This window comes from Corvus kubaryi, unplaced genomic scaffold, assembly GCF_017639235.1.
Source record: "Corvus kubaryi isolate FWS band 111438036 unplaced genomic scaffold, C.kubaryi_AGA036_p1.0 37260, whole genome shotgun sequence".
Taxonomy (NCBI): domain Eukaryota; kingdom Metazoa; phylum Chordata; class Aves; order Passeriformes; family Corvidae; genus Corvus; species Corvus kubaryi.
Window position 1 is genome coordinate 8,461,879 of NW_024581077.1, and position 21,216 is coordinate 8,483,094.

Genomic DNA, 21,216 nt, shown 5'->3' on the forward strand with positions numbered 1-21,216 from the left:
CCATCCTGGCTTTTGCCGCTGTAATTTGCCTTCCCTTTCTTGTTGCTGCCATTTTCATAAAGGATTGGCAGCATTTCCCCTTTGTGTCTCAGCACTTCTCTTGATGCTGATTCATAAGGCAGCATATGTTATTTTGAGATGAGAGTGGGTACGCGCTTGGCTAAGACAGCATGGAAATCCCAGCCCGACTTACGGACACAAAGCACAATGCTTTGTCCACAAAACACAACCTGTGACTGTCCTGACAGCTGTCAGTGCCTCTTTTGCAACCAGCAAATGCTGCTTGCACTGCACGGTGTCAGCTGGAGCTGAATCCTTCCTGCACATCTCAGGCATGCAAGGACAGTCTGCATCCTGCTCCCCCATTTCTGTAGTGGCCACATGCCCTTTTGTGCTTTTCTCTTGACATCCTTCCTGGCTTCTGATTGTTTCTTGTTGTGTGAAAAGATCTGGCTCTGCCAAGAGCATCCACAGGAGCAGCTGGGTAGCAAGACGTCCTTGTCATGCATGAGTGGTTCATCCTTCCCTTTACTTAGGCAGTAATAGAGAAGCAATACAGATGATTGGTGTAGAATCACTACAGACTGAAGAAGTGGCTCCACTTTGGAAAGCTGTAGAGCAAAAAGGAAATTACTAGCGACAACAAGAGCAGAAAATGTAACTGACAGTAGAAAGATCTCTATAACTGGGCTTCTGTTCAAATTAGTCTTACACTGATGCTGTGTAAATAGGTTAATCAGTGTGAAGACTGATGTTTTCTGATCAAAGTGCTTCTGAGCTGTGAATTTCACTGATTCATGCTACTTTTCTTAACCTGAAAAGCTCACAGAGTGAATCTCAGCCTTAGAAATGTTTTTACTATTCACAGTTGTGAAGAAACCTTGAAAAGACTGAGTAAAAGTTTCTGGGTACAGAAAGGCCTATAAAAGTAACGCACTGACGCAGATTCAGTGTCTTTTTTTAGCCAGTCTTACCACCTTTCCATATAAAAGGTTGGCATTATTGTTCTTTAGCCACAGTATGGGCACAGCATGATGTACAGCAATGCAAAATTCTTTGTTGCACCAACCCTATCCGTGTTCCGATGGCAGAACAGACCTCCAGTTTTTCTTGCCTTCTGATGTGCTGTTGTACTGCCCTAAAAACCCCTAAAATTAAAAAAAAAAAAAAAAAGGCAAAAAAAAGAAGCTGTGAATTTCTTAAGATAACTTGGAGTTAAAGAGTAAGACTGAATGTTTCACTTGCTGGCTATTTGAACATTAACATGATCTCAGAAACTGGAAGAAAAAGAACAGAGCAATAACAGAAGTAAAAATAGTGTTTCAATTCAAGGTGATTCATGGTTTTATTGACATGGAGTGCCTTTTTTTTTTTTTTTCTTTTTAGAACATATCAAGCTTCATGGGAGCCTGTTTCTTTAAGTATTTCTTCTGTTCGTGGAATGACTGGCAGCTGAGTGGGACAGAGGAAGAGAAGAAGCATCAGCTCTCACAAGAAGCATCAGCTCTCACTTCTGAACTGGCTGCACATTCAGAATTAATGGGGAGGGAGGGCTTTCTGACAAGGAGAAGATTTTGAAAATGTGAAAAACGCAGACAAAAAATAGGATTTTTCATAGACATATAAATCAGGGGAGTATGCCCTAAGTACTGTCATACAAATCAAAAGCCACTGTGTTTGGTCTGTTAATATAACTGAAGTTTGGCCGCCAAACCACCCTAGGCTCTGTCTAGGATCAATAGAAAGAAAAAGGTTTCTTTAAAGTATGGTTTATGAATGGCAGAGCTGCCATTCAGAGGGGTTTGTCTCTGCTGCTTAGACAGGACAAGCAGGCCAGCAGCTCAGATACCTTATTAAAGCATTTGAATTTACGTGAGCAGATTCCAGATCCTAGTTGATCCATTCAAAGTAACATAATAACAGCAGGAAATAATAAAGATTTGTTGATTCAATGATGGAGAATATTAGGACTCTATCCAACGAGTTGTGTGTATTTCTTAAAATACCATGGAAAACAAATTACTGTCATCAAAAAGATCCCTCAAAAAAGGGCTTGTAAAAACGTTTGGGATAGTTTTTTGTTTTGGTTTGGGGTTTTTTGTCTTTGTGGTTTTTTGTTTTTGTGGTTTTTTGTTTTGAGCCACTGAATCCCTGGAGGTAAAATCATCCAGCACCACATAAAAAAAAAGTGCTTATTTTTCTCCATTTACTGACAACACAGCAATTTTCTGCAGAACTCTGAAGCATGTTGCGAGTCAGAGGAATGCAATGTTCTGCCACCAGCAGCAAGACACCCAAACTGCATCCCTCAAACAATAATGTTTCTTTTGAAGACCATAGTGTGGAGAAAGATCTAAATGGTTAAAAGATGAAGGAAGAACAATGGAAACTGACAACAGCATCTCCCCTAACTCCTTAAGAAATCCCAAATAAATAATACTATCTTTATTTAACCTAGGATTTCTCACTAAAACCAGATGATTAAGAAGGATTTTGATTTTAAATTGATGCCAGAGACAGCAAAGTCATATCCAGCAGTCACAAAACTAATGCAAAGTAAAAAAAGATAAATATAGAATCATTGCCTAGAACATTACGTTAATTGACTTGACTTCCTTTGTTCTGTACAGTCTGTACAATCCAGTGACTTTAATAAATCATTGGTCCTTTTCCATTTTATTGAGACCTCAGTTCATCAGGGGTAAAAAACACCATAGTGAATAGAAATGTGAACATACTCAGCATTTCACAGGATTGAATATTTCACAAAAAACAGAGACTGTGTTCCTTTGTTATAGATTCATAAATTTACCAGATTTTAAAATATCAGCAAAGGAAAGAAGACAACTGTGATGTGTGAAATAGCCATATAAAACACTTAGATTTCCAACTTTATTTATATGTTGTGTTTGATTTCACAGAATCTCAGAACAGTTGAGGTTGGAAGGGACCTCTGGAGGTCATCTGGTCCAAACCCTACGTTCAAGCAGTGCCACCTCAGGCCAGTTGCATACGTGTGTCCAGATGGCTTTTGATTATCTCCATGGAGAGAGACTCCACAATCACCTGGGCAATCTGTGCCAGTGCTCAGTCATCCTTGCAGTAAAACAATATTTCCTGGCTTTCAGATGGAACCTCCTGCATTTCAGTTTGTGCCCAATGCCTCTGATCCTGTCATGGGGCACCACTGAACTGAGCCTGGGTCCATTGGAGAATCACAGGATGGCTTGGGTTACAAGGACCTTAAATCATCTTGTCCAGCCCACTCTGCCATGGGCAGCAACACCTTCCACTACACCAGGTTGCTCAGAGTCCCATCCATGCACGTGCATAATCACCAGCACACTTCAAGCTGGAATAGCCAATGACTTGGGAGGCCTGGGGTCCAGGTAGGGCTGCCTGGGCAGAGGGTCTGTGCTGCTACACACGGGGAGACTTGAGAATGTGAAGCACATCAGGGACAAGTGTGCGAATGCTGCATATTTGCAACAAGCACCAAACTGGACCAGCTGGCAAGTGGGGGACCTGTGGCAAGTGGGGCAGGCAAGGGAACCCAGGATCCAGGTGAGGACCTCTATGAGCTATGAGATGTGTAGGTGTTACGGAACTTAAGAAAACAAGACCAATTATATTTAATTGCTGAATCAAAGGTGTGAATGCTTGGATGTGATCTGAACTGAAACAGACAAATATTTTAAAATGCTCCCTTTCTGCACTGAGAGCTTGTATTCCTAACAGCTCACCAAGCTAGTTGAATTTAAATTTACTTCAGCTTGGCTGGTGCTATATCTAAAATATGAGGTTGGTTTTGAAATCGAGATGGAAGAATGCATCTTCCTGTGATTCTCCACAACTAAACTGAATTTTTTTACAACACCCATACAGAGGAACACAGTCAATACAAAGGATGTAAAGAAATACAAAGCTAGGACTTTTCTATGAAACTGCCATTTTAAACAGAGAGTTTCTCTATCAACACATAAATGTATATGTATACATACATATACACACAAACACTTGATGTGGTGTAAGACTTTAACCAGGATTTTATCATTTTACAGTGTGTGAGCCCACATGGGCATAGCTGTGTCTTCTCTGACACAGTTTTAGTAAGACTAACATGGGTGCACAAAGAAATGAACAAAGAAATGAACAATATCCAGTTTGAATTTTATGTAAATATAAACCACTGCATGTATATGTATGCACACACGTATCTGGTAAAGAATTTTGTAAGCAAGCATATTACAAATGATCACAATATCAAGGCAGTTATTGAATTATTAAATAGCATAGTCCTGCTCAGAATTAGGGTTGCGTATCACATCTGCATTTTAGATCTAAGATGGCGAGTAGAGTAACTTTCTTGATCTGGAATAGTGTCAAAGAAGAAACTGTTGCATGACTGAATATCTTACAGTAATTCATTAATTATCAGACTCTGGAACTGCACTGGGTATCAATGTTTTTTTTAATGGCGGTGGTATTTTATAACCATGTTGAAGCAGCTAATTAAATTTAGGTCTGAAGTTTCAAACACCCATATAAAGGACAGCTTCTCGTAAGTCTTCCTCCTGGTTTCATCTGGGACAGAGTTCATTTTCTTAGTAGCTGGCACAGCGCTGTGTTTTGGATTTAGTATGAGAACAGTGTTGTTGACACACTGATGTTTTGGTTGTTGCTGAGCAGTGCTTGCTCTAAGCCAAGGACTTTTCAGTGTCTCGTGCTCTGTCAGTGAGCAGGTGCACAAGAAGCTGGGAGGAAACATGGCTGGGACAGCTGACCCCAACTGGCTGAAGGGATATTTCACTGAACATCATGCTCAGTGTATAAACTGGGGTGAGATGGCTGGGAGCTGCTGACTGCTGCTCAGGGATGGGCTGGGCATCAGTCCACGGTGAGAAACTATATTGTGCATCACTTTTTTGTCTCTCCCTCTCCATTTTATTAAAATTATTATTATTACTAGTAGTAGTAGTAGTAGTATTAATAGCACTGTTGTTATGATTGTATTCTACATTCTTTCAATTATTAAACTCTTCTTAGCTCATGAGTTTTACTTTTTCTCCTGATTCTTCTCCCCATCTCCCTGGGGAAGAAAGGGAGCGAAGGAGCAGCTGAGTGGTACTCACTCGCCAACTGGGGTTAAACCATGACAGGCTGCTTAGTAATGCACAAAGAAATACTAATCTTTCTGCAGACTACAAAGGCAATCATGTGTGTTTCTAAGACTAGTCCCCATTTATAGCAAGGACAACACATATGTTCTTAACCACCTTAATTTAAATTTAGCCTAATGAACTACACTTGCTCACATTTGACCATTAAATGTTATTTGGTGTTAGTTTACCTAGTGTGAGAAATTTCATTGGAAAAGACTGAGATTAACAACTTGTCAGTTCCAGGCTTGGTAATATATTCTTTCCCAGGAAGGCTGTGGATGGCACAATTGACTTCAATGTGTTTTCAGCAGTCATTTAAGAAAATGGATGTGCATCTAACATTCAGAACACAGGTAATATCTCTAGTTTCAGCAGAATCACTCTTGCTTCATATTATACAAGGTAGGTGACGAGTGTTTTTAAATACCCTGCTGGTATGGACATGATTCTACAAGAAATAATCATGCTGAGTGCTACTGACACACATGAGCACACCAGTGTGTTCAGGATTTCTTGCATTATTAATCAAACATTTACTGGAATGTTCAAAGATCTTCAGTGATTTATGCTAACTACAGTGGGTTCTGAACCACACCTGTTAAAAAGGTATCTCCATAGTGTATTTCAAAAGCAGAAATTGACAGTCGTGCTGATATAAATCAGGCTTGTGTTATGATCAAATAAGCTTTTGGTATCTTACACCCATCTTTTAAACACAGTTAAGAAAGGGATACGAAAAGTATGCTCCTAACATTTTTATACTATCACGAAACAGAATGAAAACTCTATTCTTGAGAAAAACCACCGGTGATTCATCATTTTAAATACAATTTTATATATAGATGTGAGCTGGTTTGGAATCTATAGAAATCAAAAATAATTCTGCTGAAACTGATGGATTTACATGAGGGTAAACCCTTCTTGAGCTCAGAATGCTTTTGTCTTCTAGTAGGCATGGTTAGAATACTCAGTTTTACCAGGTGGAGATAGGTCTTGCAAGCATAAATGCTTTTTCCTTCCCTTTTACAAAGCAACAAAGACATAATTTATGAGCACTAAGGAGCATTATTGGTTGAGAAAGGAACAGACCTAAAAAGATAGGAAGATGGCACAGATTTTTTTCTACAATAAAATAGTGGTATTGAGGCTATGAGAATAGTTCCACATTTTCATGAAAATCTCACAGTAATAAGGTGCAAGCACCTTCTTTACTTAAAAATCCTTATCTACCTTTGCCTCCCATTGAGTTTATCTGATTAAAAAAATTCTCTTAGAAAAGCAGGACAGAAATTGAATGTCAAATACGGAGAAAACAAATATAAACCCATTGCCCTAGTTTTACGTGTTTTAGGCTAACCTTCATTAAACAGTATACACACTGCCACGGTGCTGGGATTATTATTCATTAAAGTATGTTTGAAAAATCTAAGAAGTGTGAGATGGAGTTTGGCACTGGAGGCTTGAATTAATCTCTTGGTACTGAAAAAGAAATTCAGATAGGTAGCAGGACACATGCTTTGAACAGCCTGGGAAATTGCAATCAGCTTTCAGATTTAATAGAATATAAGATTCAGCAATTTAGATATTAATAGAAGGGCAATGTAGTTGAAACAGCAAGCTAGGAAAATGATCTTCTCAGTAATATGTCAAGTTCAGTGATGACAGTGTGCTTGTGAGGTGAGATGAGGTGAGCTGGAGCTGAGCTGCTGCTCAGAATCCTGACATGGAGACGAGTGAGGACTATCGGACGTTGTCCTGGTTCTTCTCATTGGAGTGGAGATTGGGGAGGGTTTGAGGTGTGTGTGCAAAGGTGTAAGAGTTGGTGAAAAGTTTCCACTGTCAGAGTCTCTCTCACTGCATTGTAAATCCCTTATTTGTGAGATTAACAATTGACTAACCATTTGTGAGACAATGCTGGTAAAGGCAAATTTTAATGGAGAATTCCAAGGAAGCTTTAAAATACATACCTCGATAACTAATTAAAAAGAGTCTTGTTTTTTCCTTTGTTATGTTCTTTCTTTGTTCATGAGTGGTGGGGGTGAATCACAGGCCTAGAACTACATACTGTCTCTTCTCATTTCATAACTGACTAATCTGTCAAAAAGCAGTGAATGCTGGGCTTATTCTCTTTGACAGAGAAATTGAGATTTGCATTAGACCTCGCCAGCTGTTGCAAACGCCCCTATTACTTCCTTATTGACAGGCTGTAAAAGGGTAAATTGATTCACTTCTCTAAAGGCCTCCTGCTACCTCTGCCTACAGCTCCTTGATTCCTGACATTTGTTAAAACTGACAATGGAACAATGATCTTCAAGTACATAGGCACCAAAAGGGAGGCTAAGGAAAATGTGGGCCTGTGGCTAAATGGAGCAGGGGCCCTGGTGACAATGGATGTGGAAAAGGCCAAGGTACTCAGTGCTTTCTTCACCTTGGCCTTTACTGATAAGAACAGTCTTCAAGGAGTCACAGAATGATTCTGTGACTTTCTGATAAGGAGTTTAAGCAAGTATTTCTACTCTTCCTGTGTTTCTCTGTATTTTGACTGCATTCCCCATCTCTTCCCTCCCTCCCTCCCTTCCCCTCCTTCTCCTTTCTCCCTCCCTTCTTTGCTTCCTTTTCACCCTCCCTTCTTTCTTCCCTCCCTGTCCACCTGCCCACCCACTTTCCTGACTGCCTTTTGTCCCTCTTGCCTTTTCTTTTCCAACTCGACAAAATAATTTCGTTATATAGTTTGACCTCCAGTAAATTTGCAAACCATTCTGTTACATGGCTAAATATAGTCCTATATAAATATAATATTTTCCAGAACAGGGCTTTTACGTGAGGGTAACTTTACATTTGTCACTTCTAATCCAAAGAATCTAAGAGATCAGCAAACTTACACAGAGCCAAAAAGGATTCAGCTGAAATTTCAGTCGGCAATACACTTTCTTGCACACTAAAATACGTTCCCTTTCTTTGTCTTCTCTGCCCAATAACTGTTTTGTATCTCAGTTTTGCTATTTTGCATCCTTGGTCTGCTTCACGCTTGCAGAGGGTCTACTGGCTTTTACCAAAGCCAACGAAACTGAAAGGGTAATGCTGGCCCTTACCTTTTTTTAAGGCTCAACAATAGGCAAGCATCCCTACCAACTGCTGAACATCCCCTGCTCCCAGTAAATTTAGCTACTCCTAATTAGGTTTAAAACCCTTTGCCTCCTAAGGAGACAACTATGCTGAGATGTGGTTAATTCTTTCTCATTTTATTTCCTCCTGAAACAGCTGTTCCAGATGTACACTTAGGCAAGATGCAGGCTGTGGGTAAGAAGCAGTGCTGCTTTTTGGATTAGACCTGTCTTTCTAGGGAAAATATGAAACTACTGACCCAAAATACTGAAGTAAAACATGCCAGATACACAGCTGGGCTCAGTCACAAGGGATTTCTGCCGAATACACTTCACTGACATTACTTGGCCACGTGCATTAATCAGTTAGTCTTCTGCTAAGTTCTTTCAGTTAGGAAAATATTTTTCCTTGCCATTCTCATAACAATTTCTGCCCAGCCTTTAGTTAAAAAGAGGTAAGGAAGATACCATATAATACAGTGGTCATGGGCCTGAGATGACCTGTTAGAAGAGATTACTGTGTGCTGAACTTGATTTGTGAAAGAGGAGACTAAGGGAGAATCTAATAGTAGTCTCGAAGTACTTGAAAGATAGTTACAAAGAATATGGAAGTGAACTCTTCTAAACAGCAGCAGATGAGATAATGTGGTGAAAAGGTCACAAGCTGCAAATGTTATGGTTCAGACAGGACAATAAGAAAAACTTGTCCACTGAGAGGTCTGTGCAGCACTGGAAGAGGTAACCTAGAGAGGCAGTGGAATCTCTGTGCTTGGAAATTTTCAAGACTTGTCCAGAGACAGCAATGGCCAACATGATCTGATGCTGGTGACTGTTCTACAGGGGGTGTGAGGTTGCATAAGACGGTCTGTAGAAGTTTGTTCTAATGAACATGTCTGTGTTTCTGCCGCACCACTGTTATCCCTATTTATATACGACTCAGAGGTGTTACTCCTGATATATCCTAATGTAAATCATATTAGAGCAAAATAAAAAAGTACATATCCTGTACTTCAGACAGGTCAATGTCTAATATAGGGCACAATCCTGAGATATATGGTCCTTGAACAGAAGTAGTTCAGAATGAGTTACAGGAAGGGTAAATTACTTCTGTGTGTTACTAAGGAAAAGAATATCAGTACCTGGTCTTTATCCCAAGCTGGGGTCAGATTTCACAATGGATTGATGAATGGCACAAGGATGCAGCTAGAAACTGAAACAGACAGTAACATCTCCTCTCTTCCTATCTAAATGAGAAATTAAGGTCCACAGCAGACATAAGTTTGAACTGGTAGATTGTTGTTGGAAGGCCCTGGCTTGGTCCCCTATTACTCTGGGCTCTGAGACCAGGTCTGAGCCTTCCTGGTCCTATTGGAAGTAATGAAACATAAACTGTCTGGCCAAAAAAGGACAAGAAGGACAGGAGAACTGTGAGGCCACATCTGACCCCAAGTGTGCTTTGCGGCCACTGAGGGAACACTTCAACACTACTCCTTGGAGACCACGACATACTGCTGCTTCCCAGCCGGTAGATGTTTACTTTCATCATCCTGATACAAGAGAGGGAAGTGCTACTTTTTCTTTTAAAAAGGGGACAGGGAAGGAACTGTGACAGAATGCCTCAGATATACTTGGTACCTTGGGACAGGACAAGGAGAGCACTAGGAACTGAAGTGTGCGGTCTAGACCAAACAGAATGCTGAATGGGAAGCTTGCCAACTGCACTATGGTGAAGAGCTTGGCACCAGGAAAAGCTGAGGAGGACAGTGGTATAAAACAATGTCTTAGAAAACACCCACCTCCAAGCACCTCTTCTGAGGTGGGCTCCCCCTCCTCAAAAAAAAAAGAAAATCTTAAGAGCTTAAGCAACTCCTTTTCTGTGAGCAATAGCTAGAAAAAGTGGTAATGCCTCTTCTTAAATAAGAATTCACTCAGTGAGGAAAGGACCCAGGTACAGTCCTCAATACACACAGACTTCCAAGAGCATGTACAGCAGGACAGGATATTTTAAATGAGGAGAATAATGTTCTCTTCTTCACCTTCTTTATTGTTTCTCTGTCAAAAATTTCAGCTAAACAATTTGTTCTCACCTTAATATCCTTTCAAATGTTTTATTACTAAAATATTCTATTAATTTTGGAAGGCAAAAACATTGAGATTTTATTTATGATCACCTAGCATTTCACACTCAAAATGCAAAGGGAAATTATCTTTAATTTCTGCACTTAACAGAATTTTCAGAAAAGCGAACTTGGCAGTGAGTGCTTCTGAAAATGAGTCTGCCTTATTTGCAGTTCTGGTCTTTAAATCTCTGAATTGTTGATGCAATAAAATGAAGATAAATAGATTTTCTATTCCAGATTTTTAAAGTGAGTTTCCACTTTTATAATTATGTAGATAATGGAAAAGACAGCATTTTATATGCCTTTTGAAATTTTGGGATTTTTTATTTTTCAGAACTGGGACCTAACAAAACCTAGCTTGTAAGAAATATGTAAAGCTATCATCCTTTACCTTATGGTACCTCTTAAATAATAGAATCATAGAATCAATCATAGAATCGTAGAGTCATAGAATCACAGAATATTCTGAGTTGGAAGGGACCCACCACGACAATTGAGTCCAACTCCTGGCCCTGCACAGGACACCCCAAGGGTCACACCCGGTGCCTGAGAGAGTTGTCCGAACACATCTTGAACTCTGTCAGGCTTGGTGCTGTGACCACTTCTCCGGGGAGCTGTTGCAGTGCCTGACCACCCTTTGGGTAGAAAACTTCTCCTGATACCCAGCCTAAGCCTTTCCTGACTCAGCTTCATGCTGTTCCTTCAAGTCCTGGCACTGGTCACGAGAGTGAAGAGATTGGTACCTGCCCCTTTGCAAGTTTAATCTCAGCTTAGAAGTGAAATAGTAAGAATGAAGTAGTGCCCATCCTCTTGCAGTCACCATGAAGTGACTCAGCTCCTGAAGACCCTGAAAGAAATATCATGCCAAGAGGCTTCATGGAGCCAGTCAGTACCTGTTCAAGGACACAGGAAAGAGACAGATAGGCTGTGATTAATCAACAATTGCTCCATTCTGGCATGGGGAAGACACCCTTGTGGTCGTCAACTCAGCCACTTACTGGGTAATCTCCTCTTTGCTTCCTTGAGATGAGTGCTTCTCATTTGTTATTTAGAGGTCACTCATAAAGAAAAAAAAAAATATGGAGAAGACCCATTTAATCCAAAAGTTCTAGATTAAAATAGACATGGAATTAAAGCTAGTGAGCAGGGCAGCAGGTAACAGGGTTCTCTGTGGAATCAGAGGTAGGAGCAACAAGTTCCATCATTCAGCCCCTTCAGCTGTTCATTACCTCACCTGTCAGGGGACTGAACTTTGTTGCAAACTCAGAAAGGCTGAGGCAAAATCTTATGAAAAGAATAGGTTCAATGCTTTTTTACCTTTAAGTATTTCTCTGCTCTGCCTTTACCAGTAAGGGCACAAGCCTTCATCTTTCACAATCAGGCTGAGGATGGAGCTCTGGAAGGCATGTGAATCAGTCTTGCTAAGCTCACTTTTTGCATGGATGTAGAACAATTACAAAATCTATCATCTACAGAATTTCTTGCTCTCGTAAGATTTTGGTGCTTTTCACAAACTGAGGTTGGAAAAAAGTGTCATTGAAGACTGATCACTAGCATGGAAGTTCTCTTTTAGCATTGGCACAATGACACAATATGATTTGGCCCATGATGTCACCAATATGAACCATACCCGTTCTAAAAATCCCAGTCTTCTTGACACTAAAATGTTACTCACTAAAACAACCCTATGCTGGCAGAGGATGAACCATGCTAAGATTACCTTTATCTTGAAACTCTGCTTTGAGTGATTGCTGTTACTCTTTACTTAGGCGTAAATGTTTCTTCATCCTATCTCTATTATTAATGCCAACTAAAACTCATTTCTTCAATGGGGCCAAAATATCATGGTCAATACCTTGAACTTCTAGTATTAAATTTGAGAAAGGAGTGGAATGCATTTAGCTATATCTTCAGCTGAGCTAAATTAATGTTCTGCACAGCTGAAGTTGTAGAAGATGGCTCAGAGCCATATTTCTGCTCCCCCACTTCTGAATTGGCTAGAAACCAAAAAAAACCCCTATGACTATGTTAGAACTACCTTTTACTAGTCTAATAGCATGGGCTGTTTAGTTCTAGTAGGAGCACTGTAAAGGATCGAAATGTGTTGGAGGTGGAATATTCCCTGCTTTAACTCATAGTTACCTCTGTAGCCCTTGGGAATTTGGCTACACCCACAACGTAAAGATTCTTCACCGACATCATGGGTCAACTTCCTGACTGCCTTGTCAGCAGTGCAAAACCTCTGGATCATGAGCCAGTGGTCTGATCTCTGTATCTCACCTGCACTGCTTGCACCCACCCACAACTTCTCCCGTTCAAAGTTATGTGACACAGGCATGTGGCACACCACTCAGTAAAGGTTGAAAGTTGTGTTACAAACTGCCTCCTCAGCTGGCTCTGGGACACCAGGCCAGACCTCTCGTGACTTCTGTTAGTCTAAGACGCACACCATACAGCAGTGCCATTTCTCTCTTGGGTAAACAACACCCACTCATTAATGTTCATTCTTATATGCTGTTCTAAGCAATTTAATAACACCAAATTAAGAAATTTCTACGACACCTTTCACTAATAAACCACGGAATTCAACAGAATGGATGGAAAAGCTTAAGACGGATTAAATTCTATCTGCAAGATCATCCAGCACAATAACCAGGAGCAAAACTTAGGTCTACTGAATAAATTCAGTCCAATTTTCTCTGTTACACACACTCCTGCTCTGCTTCTGTTAATTTGTGCTTTGGTAACTTATTAAGGAGAAAGCCCTCTTCCTACTCATGAATCACAAATAGAAGCTCATGGTTTCAATAGATTTTATAATATCTTTTTCCCCCCCTCAGTAGTGGTATGACTGGATTTCATGCAGATAGGACATTGTTATCTCCCCGCTTCTGAGAACAGAATAGTCAGTTACTTTTGCTGACCTGGATCACACAATCCTCAATCAGTCATACTCATCTGTTTAGGGCAGCACATCTATTAAGCATGTTACCCCAAATCTAACTAAAGCCCAAGGTTTGAATAATAGGACATTCAGGGAGGACTCTATTTTGCTACCATAAATAAATTAACGGATCTCTCAATTCTTAGCAATTAGACAGGCATCTTTTCTTTTTACAGACACTGTGAAGTCTTCAGCACAAGAACTGCTTTTTATGAAGTTACTGAGCAATAAGATTGTACCAAATCAGACCAGTTTCAAGTTATAGGATTGTTTCAGTCAGAGACTAGCCTGTCACAGGTAGGTATCTTTTGGATGTGCACATAAACCCTGGCATTTTGTGCTATTGCAGAACTTTGTACTTGTTGCACCCTCTCAGTACTTGAAGGGGGCCTGTAAGAAAGATGGGGGCAAACTTTGTAGCAAGACCTGTTGTGATAGGACAAGGCATAATGTTTTTAAACTAAAAGAGAGCAGATTTAGTCTAGACTTATATATAGACAAGACATAAGCAAGCAACTTTTTACAATGAGGATGGTGAAACATTGGCACAGGTTGCCCAGATGGGGGGGTTGACACCCCATCCCTGAAAACATTTAATGTCTAGTTGGATGGGGCTCTGAGCAACCTGATCAAGTTGAAGATGTCCTGCCCATGGCAAGGTGGAGGGAGTAGCTGACCTTAAAAGTTTCCTTGAACTCAAATTATTCCATGGTTTTATGATTGTATTCCCTTCACCTGGCACAGGTTCACAAATTACAGGCAGGCACACTTCTTGTGAAATTACACTTCTTTCAGATTTTTTTCTCCATCACTGATATGAGGCCTACTATTGACAAGGATTCCAAAAATACATTTAAAATAAAAAAACCCAAAACACAAAATCTACAGCAGGTCAGCACCATGATTTTTGCAGAACCTTTGTGTATATGTTCTATAAAGAACAGTTTCTCTTTTACCTTGTTTTCTGTCAGAGTGTCTTTAATTATTTGCAGAGAACGCAGTTCTGCATCTGTTATTTATGCAAACAATCCTGTTTTATTTAGACAAGCCTCCTTTCGGGACTAAAGATACAGAAGTTCATTTTTATATCTTGAGGAGAGATTCTACAGCTTTTGTTCCAATGGAACATCTCTTAAATTTCATGGGATGGCCATGGGCAATAAAGATTTTCTGCATCTTTTCCTTGTGTGCTCCAGACACGGATCTGAAATCATTCTGGCAAGTTTCCTATTAGTGGGACCATGTGGCATTCAGTGAGGGTCTAAACAGAAAAAACTTATGGTTTTATTCCCCTTGGCTTATATTTTTAAACAAAAGAATGTATATTCTCAGGGTACTATAAACACGTACAACAAGGTACTATAAACACATACAACCACTGCTCCTACTTAAACTCTGGCAGATAGACTGATATCAGGCTGTTATCAGTGAAATAAAATTGCAAAACTATTCTGATAGTTCTGATATTCTCATCCAAGACCCAACAGCACCTGTGGTAACACCTGACCATGTTCTGTATCAAGATACAAGGCTATGGAGGTACTGGCGATGTCAATGTCTGTACAGCCTGGAACCATGGGAGCACACTTCTCTTAAGTTTCCTGGTAACACAAGGTGTCTTCCTTGACTGCAAAGTAATGCTAGAGAGCAATTGCTTTTATATTCTCTTGTATTTCTGCTTGAGGAAACAGTGAGTATTGTCTTACCATAGCTTTGTATTGCCCTTGTCTGTGCCTGTTGTCTTTATTCCTTCAAGCTCTTTAAGATGAAGAGGCAGCACTACGGGCAACAGAGGGTAGTCAGGGGAATAAAAAGTTTCTCATGTGGTGTCCATATTCCTTGACTTAATGTATTGTTTTAAACTGCTCAACTACTGGAAGTGTACACTTGCCATACTTGACCAAAACTTTGATTAGTGCTCTTAGTTGTGGTAGATTTAAAAAAAAAACAAACCCTCCAAAACATAAGAAATATACTGTGAAGCTCTAACATAAGTAAATTAGGTCAAATCAATCTAAGTAAGAACCAGAAGGTCTTTGGAATGATTTGGTGGTAGGGCATTCTGACCGTTTGTTAAACGTTTTAATTCTTCTCTCATTACAGCTGATTTTTTTATATCATGCCTACATCATTGTGACATCAAAATTCTTCAGAAGTTTAATATCAAATAATGAGTATTATTGGTACCCCATTTGTTTCAAATGAATCAAATTTTTACCAATTCCTAATTTTCTCTGACACTGTGGTAAGCCCAAAAGTGAGATATTTTGTCCTGCATTCCTTCTGTCACACGTATTTGTTAACTTCAGAAGAAAGTCAGACAAATAGGGGTTTGAAGGTCAAACTGGTATCATATGACTTTGCTAAATATAGACACTTGACAAGTAAAAGAGCTTCACAGGTCTTGGCATATTTTGCTTGGTGCACTTCTGCCTCTGCACATACGCAGACAGACAACTTCTCTCAGTACATATCAGAAATAAGAACATTAATAAAACAGAAAGTATCTAGGCAGGGGTTACAAATGTATCCCTTCTTATTTTCTGAAGGTAGAAGTGGAACAGGATATGGCTAATCTGCAATATTTTCACTCTCATTTCACAAGTCTGTCACTGATGGATACTCTGAGGAGATGAAGCACAGCATTTTAATATTCTCCTAACCTGTATGCAGCATTGGAATGACTCTGTTTTTATTAAAAAAATCCTTCTCCATAGAATAACATTGCAGTGTGTGCAGCATTGCACAAGCAGGAAAACATGATTAAACAACAAAAATGTGCTAAGAGTGAATGAAATAGAAATCTTTAAAGAGCTCTTTTCACCTATTTTCCCTGTCTAAAACCAATTTCCATTGAAAGAAAAGGCTTTGAAAGGAACTGTCTGTGCTTGTACATTTCTTGTTGCAATCCTGTCCTGGGATCCTGGGACCTATAATGCAATATGTGCTGTCAGGACTACGACAATTTACAGATGTGCAGCCAGACTTCTTGCTATTTATAGATGCCTCTTCTGCAAACAGTACTCTGTGGGGTTGTAGTGCAGTAGCAGGCATGTTCTTTGATTCAGTGCTTACATCATATCCATTTAAGAAAATTTGGCTCTTCACCCAGCATGGCAAAGGAGGCATATTTATGAAGGTCAAGCAGAGAGAACACTATTACAAAGAGAAATGTGGAATTCATGAGCGAGCAGGACACCTGCTGGGAGGACTAACTGAAAGGAGGAGACATTTGGCAGAGATGTGGAAATAATAAAGAATGGAATAGTCATGTGTTCACAGTTGCTTTTGCTCTTTATTATCTCTGTGGGGTAACTGGGGAGAAGGTTCAGTGCTGCCCCTGCAAGGGCAAAGCTGTAAAGTTGTTTGGGGTGCAGTGTCCATGGGGTCTGTACATGTCTATGCTGCATCTTGCTTAAGGATGTGTTAAGTGTTCAGTCAGAGTGCTAGGCACAGTCTATTAATAGCAACAGCGAGTTTGGCACACGCTCGCACTTTCGCCTGTCTCCTTCTCACATGCTCCCAGAGATGCTGGGACTGCATCCTGCATCCTTCTGCTTTTCCAGACCTGAGACTTCGCACACTGCTGTATCCCTTGAGAAGTCTCAGTGAGGTCAAGACAGCCCCAGACAAGTAAACAGGGGCTGCTCAACCCCAACGTTGAGGAAGCAGAAGGTAACGGGTGGGGGAGCGGTGGGGGGGTGGATTTCTTGCAGAAAGCCTGGAAGCTCGCAGGGTGCTCTCCCGGTCTAAAGGCAGAGCAAAGCTATTTCCGGCACTGCCCAGGCTAGCCGGACAGCCCACACCTCGGGCAGCTCCGCTTGGTAATACCCAGGATGCTGCAGAGACACGGATGCTCCCGAAGTCCCCCCAAACGATCCTAGCTAAGGCTGCCGGCGGAAAGCACGGGGAGCTGGCCAAGGTGCTGCCGCAAGAGACGGTCTGTCCCTTTCGGCCTCTCCACCACCCGAACTACCACCGCCCGCCCCCGCTGTCCCCAGACCCGTCACCCCGCGGAGCCTCCGCTCCGCACGGCCGCCCAACTTCCCGGGAAGCCGCCGTGGAGCGGCGGCTCCGGGCAGCGCCGAGCGCCTGGAGGGCTCGGCGCCGGGCAAACTTCTCTGCTTACGGGGAACGGAGGGATCCGGGGAGGAGTGGAGGGGAAAAGGGGGGCAAATGCGGGAAACCGTAGCAGCAAGGCAGGCAGGAGGTGGCCGGAAGGGCCGGGAAAGTTCTTCTGCACTTACTGCTGCTCCTGCCGAGGGATCAGTGCTCGGGTCTGGGGGAGCGCGGGCGCCGGCTCCGGCTCCGGCTCGCATCCTTACTCACCTCGGTGCTGTCGGCAGCGTTCTCCGCCATTTTCCTCCTTAGGAGCAGGCAGCGGGAGGAGTGTTTCATTCCCATAAGAGCTAGCCAAGGGGTTGGGGCTTCGGGGCTGGTGTTTTGGTTTGTGTTTTCAAAGATCTCCAAACACTGGTGTGCGCCAAATGACAGGGAGATAAAAAAAAAAAATATGGAAAACAGCAATAAATCAGTCAGCTTTGTCCTTTCTGCGTCGTCCACAGGAATGTTTGTCTCCTCTTAGCATCGGGAGCTCCTCAGGCACTTTCAAGTCCTCCTCTTTCTCCCCTCTCCTCCACCTCCAGCGAGTTCTTGGGGTGGGCAGGGAGAGGCGGCACACACTCTTCAGGTTAAACTAAAAGGCTGTCGGGCTATGAGTCCTCCCCTTCAGAGAAAGCAGTCAGGCTAAACAGGAGAGAAGCACCAGCTAAACTGAACTTGGGCGTGCAGTGACCAGCTGGGCATCTTTGTGTCCTGTGGCTACTCTTCCAGAGGCAGAGGGAGCCAGAGACAAAGCAACAGGACAAGGAAATCATAGCCCTTTCTTTTCCTTCTTTGGGCTTCTTTCTTTCTCTCTATGTCCCAGGACACTTCCTTTAAAGACGGTCACAGAATTTGCCACCCTCTTTCTATGAATGTCTTCTGAAACAGAAATCCCTTCTCCTCCTCCTTCTCCCTCCCTCCTCCCCCCCTCTCTCCTTCCCTCTCTTCTCCCCTTCCCTCTCTCTACCCCTTCTGCTCTTGGGCAGAGCTTGGTGCCCCTCACTGGGAATTGCATTCACGTGTCTTTCGCAGGAAAAAAATATAATTTCAAGCTCCCCCCACCCGTCGCCTACACCCTCTCACACACAAGCACGCATTCACACGTACACACACACACACGTTGTCTCCCTCTCACACAGACATGCACAATTTTTTTTCTCTTCCCCATCCCTCCTCTTCTTTTGAATCAGCAACACTTTTCTTTGCAAGGACTCTCGGCAAGGCTCTTAGAGAGCAACCGAAGAAGTCTGCTCCAGCTTCTTTCCTCCGAGTTAAGTAGCAAACCTGCTTTCTTAATATATCTTCTCGTGTGTGTGCTCCCAGCTCCTGTTTTACTTGAAGTTTTTCAGGAGGATCCACACTCCGTCAGATAGCCGTGAACTGTAGGAATATAGTCCCGATCCGGCTGCAGTTCCTGCTGAAAAGAGGGGAGGAGGAGCTGGGGGGAGGAGAGGGGAAGAGGCGGAGGGAGAGGTCTTGCTGGGTAGGGAAGGGAAGAGGCTAAAGGTGATTTGAACTTGTTTTTAGCCTTTTCCTAATGACATCTTCCTCTGTAGGAGTGCATCGCCACCTTCCCCACACGTTTATTTTGCTTTCACTCCTCCGGGCACTTTCTAGTTCTGAGTTGTCAGCTGGGAGGATTGGGTTTACCTCACTCGTGTTGCTGTGGGTAAGGGCGGGAGAGGGGGCGTATTACATAATTAATCCTTCCAACTTCACTTTCCGCAGCTCCATCTCCAGCCCACTGTTCTCACGTTTCTGTTTTGTTTTTATACGGAGGAGGTGAGAAAATAATGCTGGTGTGTGGGTGTGTGTTGCTCGAAGGATTTCAAGGACCAGAACAGGATTGCTGCTCTATGAACAGTTTGAAATTATTTCCTCTGGGGGTGCCAGTGGAGACCTGAAGAAGAGGTTTGAAAGATTACTTTTGATGCATATTTTAAGGACATTGCCAGCTCAGATGCTTCATCAGTAACAGATTTTGATAGATTTGGGGTTTTGAATTTTTGTCCCTTGCAGCCTCTTTTAATATATTTCAATTAGCGTTTATCCTCAGCTGACCTCTGGAATACTGACATACCATGATGTACTGCCAAAAAACAGGAGGCCCTTGGGTACACAGGAAGCAGAAATATTGCTGGGGGTGGGGGGAATGGAAATAGAGAATGTGAATTAGAGAATAGAGAGCAAGATTATTCTCCTGCCCCATGGGGATGAGGAGGTGGGGCCAAGAAAATTAAATAAGCCAATTTCTCCTTTTTACTTGAATGACCCTCACAAATTCTTGCTCAGAAACAGATTGGTCGGTATACAATAAATTTCAGGAGTTTGTAATAAGTCACACAGAAGTAAGAAACCTAGGGAAGCAGAAGATGTGTGGTATGCTGAAATGTCATGTGGCAATGAGAGTATGCCATGTAGGGCACAATGGCACCATATGAAGCGGTTTCAGAATATGAGAATATATTTTAGGCACACATTCCGTACAGACTGAAACTGGACCTCTGTGAGACACTTTGTGGAGCTGTTTGATCACTCAGTCTTTTACAAGCTTCTGATTTCCCCCTATTCCTTTCATCTCACATTTATTTTGACACCTCAAATTCTTTCATTATCTCCACATCACTGCTAATTTTTTCAGTAATCCACACCTTCTTTGTTTATATAGTAGAGTTTAATTTCACACTTTCTAGGCATGAGGCTTAAGTAATGACAGAAGTGGAAGCAGGTCATCTCCCCTTTTCTTTGTAACATTCATAGAGCTTTTGGAGGTCTTAAAACCCTTCAGATATAAAAACCTCTATAGTCATTGCCACATATTCCAAAGCTGCTCTCATAATCTTGGGCTATGGACCTCTTTCTCACCAAGTACTTCAATTTCTAGGTGAAGGGGTAAGGGGAAAAACTAATCAGCAGATAAAAATTTAATGTCTCTGCAATCTTTGTCACAATGGTTTATTTCATATGGCATGAATATCTGGTGGTTAGTGAGTGCATGAAGTTTTAGTCAGCATGCATTTGGACTAACCAGCATAGTTTTTGTCTGTCTTTTCCATTTTCAGGTGATACACACAGCTAAACTTAGCCTAATTAAACATTTAAATAAACCAGTGTTCTATAAAGAGAAAAAGTATTAGATTTTGCAAAACTACTCCAGAACATATTTTCCAGTTTTCTCTGACAGCTGGGTTTGTATTTCTGGTACAGCTCAATCACTCTTTAGTCAGCTAAATGAGGCATCAGGTTTTCAAAAGCACTCGGCAACTGGCAAAGTTGGCAGGCGGGGATTTAATATATCCTTCCCTCCTATGCTTCAGATACTGCATGACTTACCCTGGCACCTATTCTTGTCCTCCTCCACCTCTTTGTCAACACAGATGATACCTGACTGCTCATCCTTGAACGTAGTGCTGATGTTTTACGGATACTGGGAAAGCCTTCCAGTCTCTTAGTTTCCCGCATAAGGATGAATGTTTTGGTCCCGAACTCCTTTGGAAATCTGCCAGATGGTTGGTGTCTTCACTCCATTTATGTTCTATATGTGATTGAGGAAACTGCTTTGAAAACACACATACTGTTTGCTCCAATCTGCTTTATTCCAAAGGGGAAGTGATTGGTCCTACAGGAATCTTTTTTTGTAATCATGTAGAAGTTATTCCTTTTAATAATTTTTAAGAGACTCAAAGCAGTTTGTTTACACACACAGATGTCTGTGAGCACAGAGAGATACTTGGCCAGTCCTTCAGTTGGAAAATGAGGCTTTCCATATAGTGGAAGTTCCC

General features: G+C 41.7%; 1 protein-coding gene across 3 annotated transcripts in view; it reads right to left on the reverse strand.

Moving 5' to 3' along the window:
- PRMT8 (protein arginine methyltransferase 8) overlaps positions 1 to 19,042 on the reverse strand; it is a 58,670-nt gene extending 39,628 nt beyond the window's left edge. For 2 of the 3 annotated variants that reach the window (XM_042024310.1, XM_042024308.1), the window contains exon 1: positions 17,660 to 18,355. In XM_042024310.1, coding sequence (XP_041880244.1) covers positions 17,660 to 17,734 — 75 coding nt within the window. In that variant the 5' untranslated portion in view covers positions 17,735 to 18,355. Of the gene's footprint in view, positions 1 to 17,659; positions 18,356 to 18,718 lie in introns of those variants that run through there. The other variant, XM_042024309.1, reaches the window with a different exon arrangement.
- Between the last annotated feature and the right edge of the window lie 2,174 nt (positions 19,043 to 21,216).